The sequence below is a fragment of the Humulus lupulus genome, chromosome 6, assembly GCF_963169125.1.
Source record: "Humulus lupulus chromosome 6, drHumLupu1.1, whole genome shotgun sequence".
Lineage (NCBI taxonomy): Eukaryota > Viridiplantae > Streptophyta > Magnoliopsida > Rosales > Cannabaceae > Humulus > Humulus lupulus.
Window position 1 is genome coordinate 8,910,110 of NC_084798.1, and position 12,064 is coordinate 8,922,173.

The 12,064-nt window shown below is 28.2% G+C and overlaps 1 protein-coding gene across 1 annotated transcript; it reads right to left on the bottom strand.

The window, feature by feature from the left end:
* Positions 1–3,509: 3,509 nt before the first annotated feature.
* LOC133784650 (receptor-like protein EIX1) lies at positions 3,510–5,389 on the bottom strand. Its single transcript, XM_062223941.1, has 3 exons — positions 5,269–5,389; positions 4,890–5,110; positions 3,510–4,799 (listed from the first exon to the last, which is right to left on the bottom strand). Exons 1-3 carry the CDS (start codon positions 5,387–5,389, stop codon positions 3,510–3,512), a joined length of 1,632 nt encoding a protein of 543 aa, XP_062079925.1.
* Between the last annotated feature and the right edge of the window lie 6,675 nt (positions 5,390–12,064).

The window sequence follows — 12,064 nt, forward strand, 5'->3', positions numbered from 1 at the left end:
CTTTTTTTCTTCTCTTTTATATTTAACCTCATTTTGTACTTTTATCTGCTTGATTAGAGTGTAAAATTGCATTCAGGATTTCATGTTTAGAGTTTTGAAATAACCCTCAACTACAAAGAAATAAACTCCATAATCACATTCATATTCACAAACATAAATATTCAATGAAAATAAATAAGTTTTTGAGAAGAAAGAAAACCTAGATTGAAAATTGTAGATGCTAGTGTCTTTTCTCATCCTCTGCTGCTCTAGCCTCTAAAATTCGCAACCCAAAGTTATATTAAAAGTTAACTCTAATCCCTTTTATAGCCCATTAAAAATGACATTTAAAAATTAAAATTTAAGAAAAATTATATCGCAAGCTGCAGGCACGGGACTGTTCTGGGTAAAATACGCGCTCTGGCTGCGACCAGGAGTTTATGGTGACTGCTGCCACTACTCTCTGACTCCCAGGCCGCGGCCATTTACCACGCGTGCTTTTTTCTTCATTTTTTCGTGTTTCTTCAGCTGCAGCCACTGACGATATTTTAACCCAAACTTCCTCAATATAGCTTGATATTGGACGATTCAAAAAGCTATGGACAACTAAGAAAAAGATCTAAAACTTGTATTTATTGAAATATTTTCAAAAGAGAATTGGAAAATTATCAAAATCAAGTGTGAAGTTTCAGACTTGTAATTTCGAGCTTAATCATTACTTGTAAAACATTCCATATTTATTATTTTTCACTCAAGTGTGTTGGAAGTCCTAAAACACAAAGCAAACTTATTAAACATATATAAACAAATGATCATGTGCATAATCATAAAAGAATAATGAATTAAAAATAGACTAATTCGACACTTATCATGTGGGTTGACCCAATTATTGACTCATGGCCCAATCCAATTGAGCAATACTAGTCATGAAGTGATCTTGACTCCATAAGACCCCTTAGCCCTTCAAATGAAAGAACAAGCTCAAGTTCAAGTCCAGTGAAACACTTCATCCGTACGTATACAACAAAGAAGTAGATGGGCCCACATGCTGATGCATTTACTTGTTTTAGGTGATAAAAATGAGTGAATTATTTTAGAAATATTGGTGAGATTAGAGTATAGTTCTTGTACTTCTCATTCTTAATAGTGATATTGATTCTTTTTAGGGGCTGTTTGGTATGAGGAATTCACAGTTTTCATATTACTGGGAAAGTTGAAGAGGGTAATCTGATAGTCTGGAAACTTACATCATTGTGTTTGGTTGTGCACTGTAATCTTATCTATGATTCCTGGGAATATTACTTTCTATGTTTGGTTGTGCATATGAATCTGTTAAGTTTTCATATTTTCATAAAATTATTATAATAATATATTTCATCAAAATAATTTATAAACAATTTTACTCATGAAATATTTTTTAACAGAATTAAAAAAATACATCTATTGAATACTAGAATCAAGTATAATTTTTTAAATTACAAAAATACCCTTATTTTATTTTTAATAATATTTCATTTGTTATTTTAAACTAAAGTAATGATATAAAGGCTTTACAAATTAATTTCTTTAAATAAACAAATATTATTTATCATTTTATAGTTTGATATATGTATATATATATATTTTTTTTTCATATTTTCATAAAATTAATATAATAATATATTTCATCAAAATAATTTATAAACAATTTTACTCATGAAATATTTTTTAACAGAATTAAAAAAATACATCTATTGAATACTAGAATCAAGTATAATTTTTAAAATTACAAAAATACCCTTATTTTATTTTTAATAATATTTCATTTGTTATTTTAAAATAAAGTAATGATATAAATGTTTTACAAATCAATTTCTTTAAATAAACAAATATTATTTATCATTTTATAGTTTGATATATATATATATATATATTTGTTTTTATATTATAAGTTTCAAAAATAAAATAAGTCATTAGCTAAAAAATTATTGGTTTAAGATTTTTTTAAAAAAATAATAATAATAATTTTGAAGTGTTTCACATTCCTGGGCATCTGAAAACCACTTGTCAGATGGTTTCAGATGAGTTTTACTTGAACCTAGAATCTGGAAAAGTTAAAACCCTGGAGTACAGATTCCCAGGTTAGAAAAACTCAAACCCAGTACCAAACATGGGAAAGTGTTCAGATTCCTATTCCCGTGTCCAGACTCCTGCATCCCAAACGACCCCTTAGTGTTTCATCTTCATATCTCATTAATTATTTTATTTCTCATCTTCTAATTTTTTTTCTAAAATTATTTTACATTTTTTACATAAGTTCAATCACTTTTTTCTTATGTAACTTAGATTTTTAATTAATTTTGGTTTATTGATTATATTGTATGTCTTTTATTGCACATTCTGCCAGTGGTATTTTGTCGTTCTTATATATATATTTATATATATATAGTATGATATGTTATGAAATTAGAAGTTAAATTTAATTTAATCTAGATCAATTAATTTGTGCTTTTAACATATACATTTTTTAATTGCAATTGATGGTGTAGAATTGCAATTGTGTTTTGAATTAATATATCAATATTAGTCTCTTTATGTATTTTTTTTCTCACTTGAATATGTTAATTATTGTCTAGAAAATGAAATAAATACCCTCACAAAAATATTATAACTCTTGTTTGTTAAATTAGATTAGAACATTTTTCATCTAAAAATAGATGTAGAATTGGTTTTTTTTTTTTTTTTTTTTAAAAAAAGTGTTCTATACACACATACATTAATATATTAAAATTTATAAAAATATTTTTCTTAACCTAATAAAAAGGAATAGGTTTAATATATACACACTTCACACTGTAATAAACACTGTTAGGTTGAATTGATCAAATAATTACCCAAAATTAAAACACAAATTATATACCTATAAGAACAATCTGATTGCAGTAGCATGTATAAGACATAATTTAATACATATACATTTTTTTCGAGTATTAAAGAGAGAAATTTCTCAACTATTGCAATGCAACTAAAAAATATTGAACATATTTCAGTTAGGAAATTATATATAATCCAACTTTATAAGCAACAATAATTAGAATACTAATAAATTCACAAGTAAATCACACAGAGAATCCTTTTATGTAATACATTCAAAGATACAAATACTAAATAAAGATGATGATTTTATTTGGAGCCATAATCTAATGGATAAACATCTTGATACTTCCAATTACAAACTCTTGAAACTTCAAAGCTACACCTTCTGCATGGGATAGACATAAACAGAACAATGAAACAAAATTAATCTAAGCCATAGAAGAAATATGAAAAGCTAAATTAAGCTAATACTTTATTACCTTCTAATTAAGGAACCTCTTCAATAAATTTGTTTTGACAGAAATGGTCACATAAAGCCAATCTCCAATGGTTCCCATGTAATGGAAATAGTTACGTGTCCAAGAGGCATTGAGTAATAAATTACCACAAACTCCAGCAAATCCAATTCCAAATCCAACCCCAGTTCCCATATGAAACCATGACATGTCAAACCATTATTCTCCATCGTTAAAAAAACCTTCAGTACCACCCAAGTGATCTCGAGAACCATTTGGCGACTCATCTCCAATGCATGATTTGGTCAATGGAGGTCCACACAATCCATCATTATCAATGTACATCGAAGCATCAAAACTTTGTAGTTCAGTGCCAGTGGGAATTATTCCTGAAAATTTGTTACTCGACAAATCCAAGAAAGACAAAGAAGATATGCTTGCCAAGCTTGTTGGAATTACACCACAAAACTTGTTGTGGGATAAATCTAGAGAGTCTAACTTATTCAAGTTCCCGATCTCCGTAGGGATAGTGCCATTCAAATTATTCCTTGAAAGGTTAAGTTGAACCAATTCAACAAGATATGTTAACTCTTCGGGAATTTTTCCAATCAAATTATTACATGAGAGATCAATCACTCTTAATAATCCAAGAGTGCTGCTATACTCACGAAGAATACCTTTCCACATGATTGATATAATAACATCAAACCATCCAACGCCAGCCGATGCGCCAATGCCCCTCTCATCAACAACCTCGCTCCCCTTGGCTACCATAGAGGTGAAATTTTTTATGCATGAAGGAATATATCCAGATATAGCATTTATGGAAATGTCAAATATTTGAACAGATTGAAGATGACATAGATTTGATGGTATAATTCCATAGAAATTATTTGATCTTATTCGAAGCAAAATCAGATTGGTGAGTCGTTCCCCAATCCAAGATGGTATATTTCCTTCTAGAATATTGGATTCGACATCAAGAACTTCAAGTTTTGTACAATTCTTTAAAGATGAAGGAAGATTTCCAGAAAAATTATCATGCCCCAAAAGCAAATGCTGAATTTTAGATAACAAACTAATTGATCTAGGAATTACTCCAGAAAAATTATTGTTATCTAGTTTCACAACAATCAAATCATTCATGTTCCACTGACAATCAGGGAGGCTTCCATTAAGCATATTATTGGAAATGTCAAGAAGTTGTATTGATCCTTGTATTGGGTAACAAAGAAAAGTCTTTACATTAATGAATCTATTATTAGAAAGAAACAATGCCGTGACATTAGATAGATATGGTGGAACAGAACCACGAAATTGATTTGAAGATAGATTTAGAAAATCCAATGTCAGAATTTGACTGAAAAACCAATTGGGGATTTCATCATGAATTTCAAAGTTTGAAAGATCAAGTGTTGAGATAATTATTTGGGTTTTGAGCCAAGTAGGAAATTGTGGACCTGACTTGCAAGACCTCAATGATAGAATATCTAGTTGAAATGGTGGAATCTAAGTGGAATTAATCCTCAATGTTAAGGAGTTATCGGATAAATCAAGATTTTTCAATTTGGAAAGTTTTTGAAAGTGGACTTCAGTCACAAGCCCACTGAAAGAATTTGAGTGGAGATCTAATGCCTCAAGTTGTTGGAGCTTACCAATACTTTTAGGTAAAGTACCACTGAAAGAATTTGAGTAGAGTACTAGATACTCGAGTTGTTGGAGCTCTCCAATTCCTTTAGGCAGAGTACCATTAAGCTTATTATTAGAGGCATCCAACCGTCTAAGGTATGAACTAAACGTTGAAATATTGGGTAGTGGCCCTTCAAATTGGTTTGAACTCAAATCCAAATTTCTAAATTATTAGCACAACCAATAAGTCTTCCTATAACATCAAAAAGTGTTGCATTGAATTTGTTGTTGCTCAATACTAATTCTTGAAGATTACAAATAAGATTCCCCAATGATTTTGGTAGTTCACCTTTGAATCCATTCCCAGACAAATCAAAGCGTGCAAGAGATCTCATGTTTTCAAAAGAATTTGGAAGAGGGCCTTTTATTTCATTTTCCAATAAGGTGAGATTAACTAGATTGATACTCATATTTAGCAACCAATGAATTGTTTTAGGAGGTATGGTACTAACACCAACACAAGCACAACAACTTTCATCATATTCACAATAATTTAATGTGAGATAATTATATTTGGTTAATGCAACTATACTATATATCACCATATATATATTTATATAGGAAAATAAAAATACAATTAATTGAAAATGACCATTTTCTTTAATTGGGAAGACTTTGAAGTCAATATTTTATTTAATACTATTTTTTGATTGGCTAATAATGTTTGAAAACAAATAACACACCCCAAAGGTGAAATTAAAGGTCCCTTATTTTATTTACTATGACTTACTAGCTCATACACTTGAAATTTAATATTATGATCAATCATTATTTTTTTAATAAATAATGGCGCCTTAAAATTTCCACAAGAAATAAAGCCTTTAATTAAGCCTTAAAAGAAGGCACTGTTGACCAAGACCAATACCAAGACTGACCCAAGTCTTCTGGTCAAGCACTTTATGTGTTTTGATTTTCTTGTGTTAGAAAATAAGAAAGGGCATATGTATAATATAAATATATTTTGAAACCACTTTATATAAACCACAAGATTGTTAATTTTTTTTTTTTTTGTGATTAAATGAATATATGTGTTTGATTCATTGTGAATTTAAGTTGCCCAAAAAAAATGTCTATATTTGATTCCAATAAACAAAACATTTTATAAAACAAAAATGTATACGTGAAAGTTTAGTATTGAATATGTATAAAAAAATGTTATAAATTCTTAAAATAAATAAACAAAGCAGTATTAGTAATATAAATATATAGGTAAAGGAAAACGTTTATAATAAGAAATAAAAAGACATAAAAGTCTAGCATTGAGCAATAAAAGAATATTATGTTTAGGAATATTTGTGGCAAAAACACCTAATGTTTTATACTTGTTATAGTTAAATACATATTCTTTTATTTTTACGGTAAAAATAAAAGATGTTTAATACATGTTAAAGAGAAATTTCTAATATTTTTTCTTTGCGGCAATAATATCTAAAGTTATTAAAACATTACTTTTGTCAATCAACCTATGTTGGAACGGTTAAACATGTTAACTAAGCAGACATTTGTCACTCTGTAATTAGTCAATTTCATATTTGTGTTTTTTTAAATATTTTAAATTAGAAAAATGAATTAAAAAGACATTTTAAATTAATAAAAATACATATTTTGATAACAAAAATACATAAATTACAGAGTGATACATATCTGGTGAGAAAACACTTAACAACTCCAACAGAGCAGGTATTGAAAAAAATAATGTTTTAACAACTTTATCTATTTTTGCTACAAAGAAAACATATTAGATATTTATCTTTAACATCCATTAAATATTGAATATTTTTACCGTAAAAATAAAAATTAGGTATTTAACCGTAACAAATGTAAAACATTAAGTATTTATGAAATATCCTTTATGTTTATTATATAAAAATAAATTAAATTAAGAAAAAGAGTTGTATAAAAATAAAAGAAGAATAAATTTTTTGGTTTATTATCCTTGCCAAAAAAATAAAATTTGATCTTCTCAACCAACGACATAAAGTATTATGTTAATGCTAAAATTTTATTTAATGCTATTTTTTTATTGGCTAATGTTTGAAAACAAATAACACAAAGAACTCTCTCTTTCCAACTAGCTAATGCTTAACAAAGTAAATCCGCTTGAGTCAATCAGATTTATGATTTAATTTTATATATATTTGGAGTTAAAAATATGTTTTTCCATTTCATTAATTAAATTAATTTTTTTATTAGTTATTTCTACATCAAATTTTAATTATTTAAAATATAGTTTTTTTATTATTCTTTAAGTTTTATATCAAATTTTAATTCAATAATATTTTATTTGGTATGATTTAATTCATTAAATAAACAATATGGGCTATTTTAGTCATATTGATAAATTGTTTGATCAAAATTAGGCTCATAATTTTATTTCGATCTATTTTGCAAAACTATAGATTTACTATTTTTATTTTGTGGTTTCTACTTTTTATTTCTTATCTTTTATATAACTTCCTCTTGTACATTTATCTTCTCATTGTTTCATCCCTTCATATTTACTTTGTATATTTTTAACTTGGTAATATAACTGCACCTCGTGAATCTTTATCACAATTAAAATTCTGTAACGCCCTACTAATCTAGGACCTTTACACTGAGTGTTTAAAATAGTGCTTAACTCATTAAGTGAGTTATTTGGACTCAAAAAGTGTAATTAAAAATAAAATAAGGGTTTAAGTACTAAAATTTTTTGCCAAAAAAGTTTAAACTTTTCATTAAGGTTATAAAAAGGTTTACATGAGATCCCAAAACGTTTAACAAAATACATAATCATAACTAGACTTTACAAAATAGTCAGCCTATACCGGGCGGGTGTGTACAACAATCCCATAATGGCCCTGCCATCACGACCTGCATTTTGCATGTTTATCGTCGAATACGACCCATGCCAATCAAAATCACAGATAATTATAACGCAATCAGATGCAACAAGCACAAATATAAAACGAGTTACATAACCCTAACTTAAACATTCAAGTATAATGTCATAACCATTCGCATATCAATATTGGAGCCAATGCCATGCTCTATGTACATATACTAGTTTTCTTATCTCGAGTCACATGCACATGTTACTGTTATGAGAAACTAGAATCGACATAATACCATTGACAATATGCAGGAAAAGTCTATCCACAAAATAATAAATTAAGATCTCATGCTAATACTATTGTTATGAGAAATCCTAAATCGACACTATACCATTTTGACGATAATGCAGTAAAAGACTATTCACAAAATAATAAAATTAATATAAAATATTTTTATATAATTACATAAAAAAAAAGCTTGACTGAATCTATATAAAATTAATAATAAATATTAATTGCATTAACAAAATTATGAAAGAAATAATAAAACTCAAATATTAGGCTTTGAAAAATATTTATAAAATAAATAGAGATTACAAAATACAAAGTTTCACCCTTAGTCTCACCAAAATAAGCTCTAGCCTAAGTTAAAAGTCATTCTCACATTTTCCATTGAAAATGTGAGAAGACTACGCTTAAAGAGAATGGAGAGAAAGAAAGAGAGAATTGAGAGGTGTAAGAGAAGGTGGTGGTGAATGGTGTCTTTTACAAATGAAAACTACATCTTATTTATAGATGTAGAATACAAATAAATTATGGTGGAAATGACATGTGGCAAGCTACCATTGGTTGAGAGGGAAGCATATGCATTGCTAATTTTTGTTGAAAAGAAGACACTTCTATTAATTAAAAATGAAACACTACAAGAAATCTGACATTTACCTACCAATTTCTTATATATCTATATATATTGGTAGGTAAAGTTACTTTTACCTACACAAAATTTAATGGTACGCATTATTAGTAGATAAATATTAAAATTTTCCAGAATTATATTTTCTGTACCAATAATATTGGTAGGTAATGGGTTTTTCCTACGAATATATTGGAGGGAAAATTTTTCAGCTTTTGGAGCTCATTTTTCCCACCAATTTTATTTAAAGTTTTAATTTTTTTAATTAAAATTAATGCTGATGTGGACAACATTAACATTATAATATTCATTTTTTCTTCATAAAATCACAATCATATACATTTATATATAAAAAAAATAACATAAATATTATTATATAAATATATTTTATTTAATAAAAACATAAATATAACTTTTATAAACCTAAACCTAAAACTATCTATCTCTCAAATCCCTCTTTCTCTTCTCTCTTCTTAGTCACGAACCAGTCCCTCCCAGCCGCCTCCCTCTTCATCGGGCCTAGCCGCCACCTCCCCATCGATGAACCCAGCCACCTCATCTCATCTCTTCCAAACACTCAGCCAACCCTCTCTTTTCTCTTCTCTGAAACACCTCATTTCTTCAACCTCTTGTTGGAACCCAAACGCCTCTTAAGCCACTCATTGCAGCATCTAGAACCACCCATCACTGCCTCTAGAGCCACCCATTGCTGCCTTTTTTATCTGTTTGCACGACCTTCGATTTTCGACTTTATCTGTGGTTGGTCCTTAATTTTTTTTAATTTTATGTTTGTGGTGGGTATTGTTTTATCCAATTCTAATTATTGTGTGGTTTTGAGTATATGTGTATATGTGTTTATTAGATTGCATTTTTGGTTTTTTTTGGAGGCAGGGAGCTCGGGCCTGGCTTTGGATTGCAGTTGCTGGGTTATGGCTTTGGATTGCAGCGATTAAGGTGCGGCTTTGGAACGAGTTTGAGGTTTTCATATTGGTTGGCTGGTGGCTTTGATGTTTTTGTATTCGTTGCTTGGTTTTCAAACCTAATTATGGTTTATTTTGGTTAAGTTTTAATATGAGTTTCGACTTGTGGCTTTCAGATTTTTGGATTTGTGGCCTTGGTGGATTTGAGATTTTTCAGATTGGTTGGCTAGTTGTTTGAGGTAATATTTATGACAATGCTGATGACATCCCCAATAATCTGAAGGGCTTATGATGAGTCATTGTTCTCAGATTGTTTGTGTTGTTTTCTTTATGATCATGTTATGTGTATTTAGCTTTACAATATGTTTGTGTTATAATGTTAGATTTATATTTTATTTTAGTGATTCATTTTTCTGATTAATTGATTTTAACACATACATGTTTTCGTTGGATTCATTTTATATGAATTTAAATGTGTGGGATTTATAGGGATCAAATTTATGACTTTGATGCATTTCTGTTTTGGCGATTTATGTGTTTCATTGTTGTTCTGAGGCTTGAGTTGTGTTTTATTGTTTTGGAGGTTTGTTTCATTGTTTTGAAGCTTTATTTTTTTCATTGTTGAACAATCTAAAATATATAAAGATCTCCATTGTTGTAGACCTATGTGTTTCTAGGTTGGGTTTAGTCTTTATTTTGCTCCTCTGATTGTGATGCTATGTTAGTATAAGATTCAAATTTCTAGTATTTTTTTCTTTCAAGATATTTAAAATCTGTTTTGTGGATTTATGTCTTTTGTAATATGAAGAATTGATGATGGCGACTTTTTACACTTTCTCTTATATATATCTCTGTTTTGTTGTTATTTGGTAGTGAGTTTTAGTTAGTCTAAGTACACTTGCTCTATTTTTAAAGTCTTGCATTATAAGTGTTTTTCTGAAGCATAAATGATATTTATAATCTGGTTTTTTAAGTATGAGATATTTATATGTTTGAATCTGATTTTTTAATCTAATTGGAGTGTGTTTTATGATTTGTGTCATGTTTGTAAATTTTCTAACATACTTGTAAATATTTCATTGAAAAATACCTTAGTCATTTTGTTTGAGTGATCTTATTTGATGTTTGCTATCTATATATGTATATAAGAAACTAGTTTTTATGATTCTTTTGCATATTTAAACTTTATTTATTGTTTTATTGAGATAAGGTTTGACAAATTTATGTTTTGATGATTAGTGTGTTTTGGCTTTGAGTTGTGTAGAGTTTTTCAGTTATATTTCATTGTTGTAATCTGGTTTATGTGTTTCATTGCTATATTCTAGTTTATTTGTTTGATTGTCCTTAAGCTTTGAGTTGTGATTTATGGTTTTGGGGTTTTGTTCATGTTCAGGGAGTTTGTCATATCTGATATTGTTTTCCCTATGCTTTCATTAGTTTTATTTTGATGAAAAGTTAGTTTTACATGTAGTTCTATATAAATCTGATTGATTATACTTTAATGCAGTTTCAAACTTTTATTTATTCATGTATAAACTTTAATGGGAAACTTAGGAAATGTATATTTATTTATAGAGTAACCAATATGTTTCAAGTATTAGTGTGTTTCACTGTCCTAAATCTGATTGATCAAGCTTTCTTTTATATATTATAGCTGATGTAATTGACTAAGGATGAATTTTTTTTAATAGTTAAGCACTGATTTGTTTGGTACTTTGTTTCTGATATTTGTATTTAGCTTTGGTGTTGTTATTTGAGTGTAGGGTGTGGTTCTGTTTTGAGGAAGGAATCTGTTTTAATGCCTATATATGAAGGGATCTATTTTAAGCTATATTTTAGTATATTTTGTTTGATACTTTGTTTATGATATTTGTATTAAGATTTAGTGTTGCTCTTTGGCTGTAGGGTCTGGTTCTGTGTCTATAATCTGATTTTTATAGTTTGTGGATTTTCGCCATTGTTACTTTGAATTTATTTTGCCTATGATGTTCAAGAATAAGTGTACTCATTCTATGTTGGTGATTATGAGACTTGATGTGCTCATATATTTGTTTTTAATATATGCTGGTATGTCAAGTGTCATAAATGCCCATAATAATAAGTCATATATAATCTAAAATCCTTATGATGATTAAATTGAGGATATTTTTTATGTTGAAGTTAATTATAGTCATTCCCACTATCGCCAACCCAAACCTCACCTCTCAAAGCCATCATCGACATTCTCAAAGTTCAGTTAGAGGAAATAGGCTCTTGTGCAATAATTCCAAAGTGAAGAATATCAAGAAAAATGTAGTTAGAGAAAAGAGAATTGTATAGAATTGTTGATATTTTATTTTATGAAATGTAATTAGTGTAACACTCATCATTTAATAAGCAATGAATATTTTATAATATATGTTTGTTTATTTTGTTATTCATGTTAAATAATTTATTTGA

What these genes read in the sequence shown, in the direction of transcription:
- LOC133784650 (XM_062223941.1), bottom strand. Translation starts at nt 5,389, where the DNA reads ATGAGTATCAATCTAGTTAATCTCACCTTATTGGAAAATGAAATAAAA. An exon ending in GTCTGGGAATGGATTCAAAG is followed by an intron (nt 5,111 to 5,268) that starts GTGAACTACCAA and finishes ACCAATTTGAAG; the next exon opens with GGCCACTACCCAATATTTCA. An exon ending in CAAATTCTTTCAGTGGGCTT is followed by an intron (nt 4,800 to 4,889) that starts GTGACTGAAGTC and finishes AATTCCACTTAG; the next exon opens with ATTCCACCATTTCAACTAGA.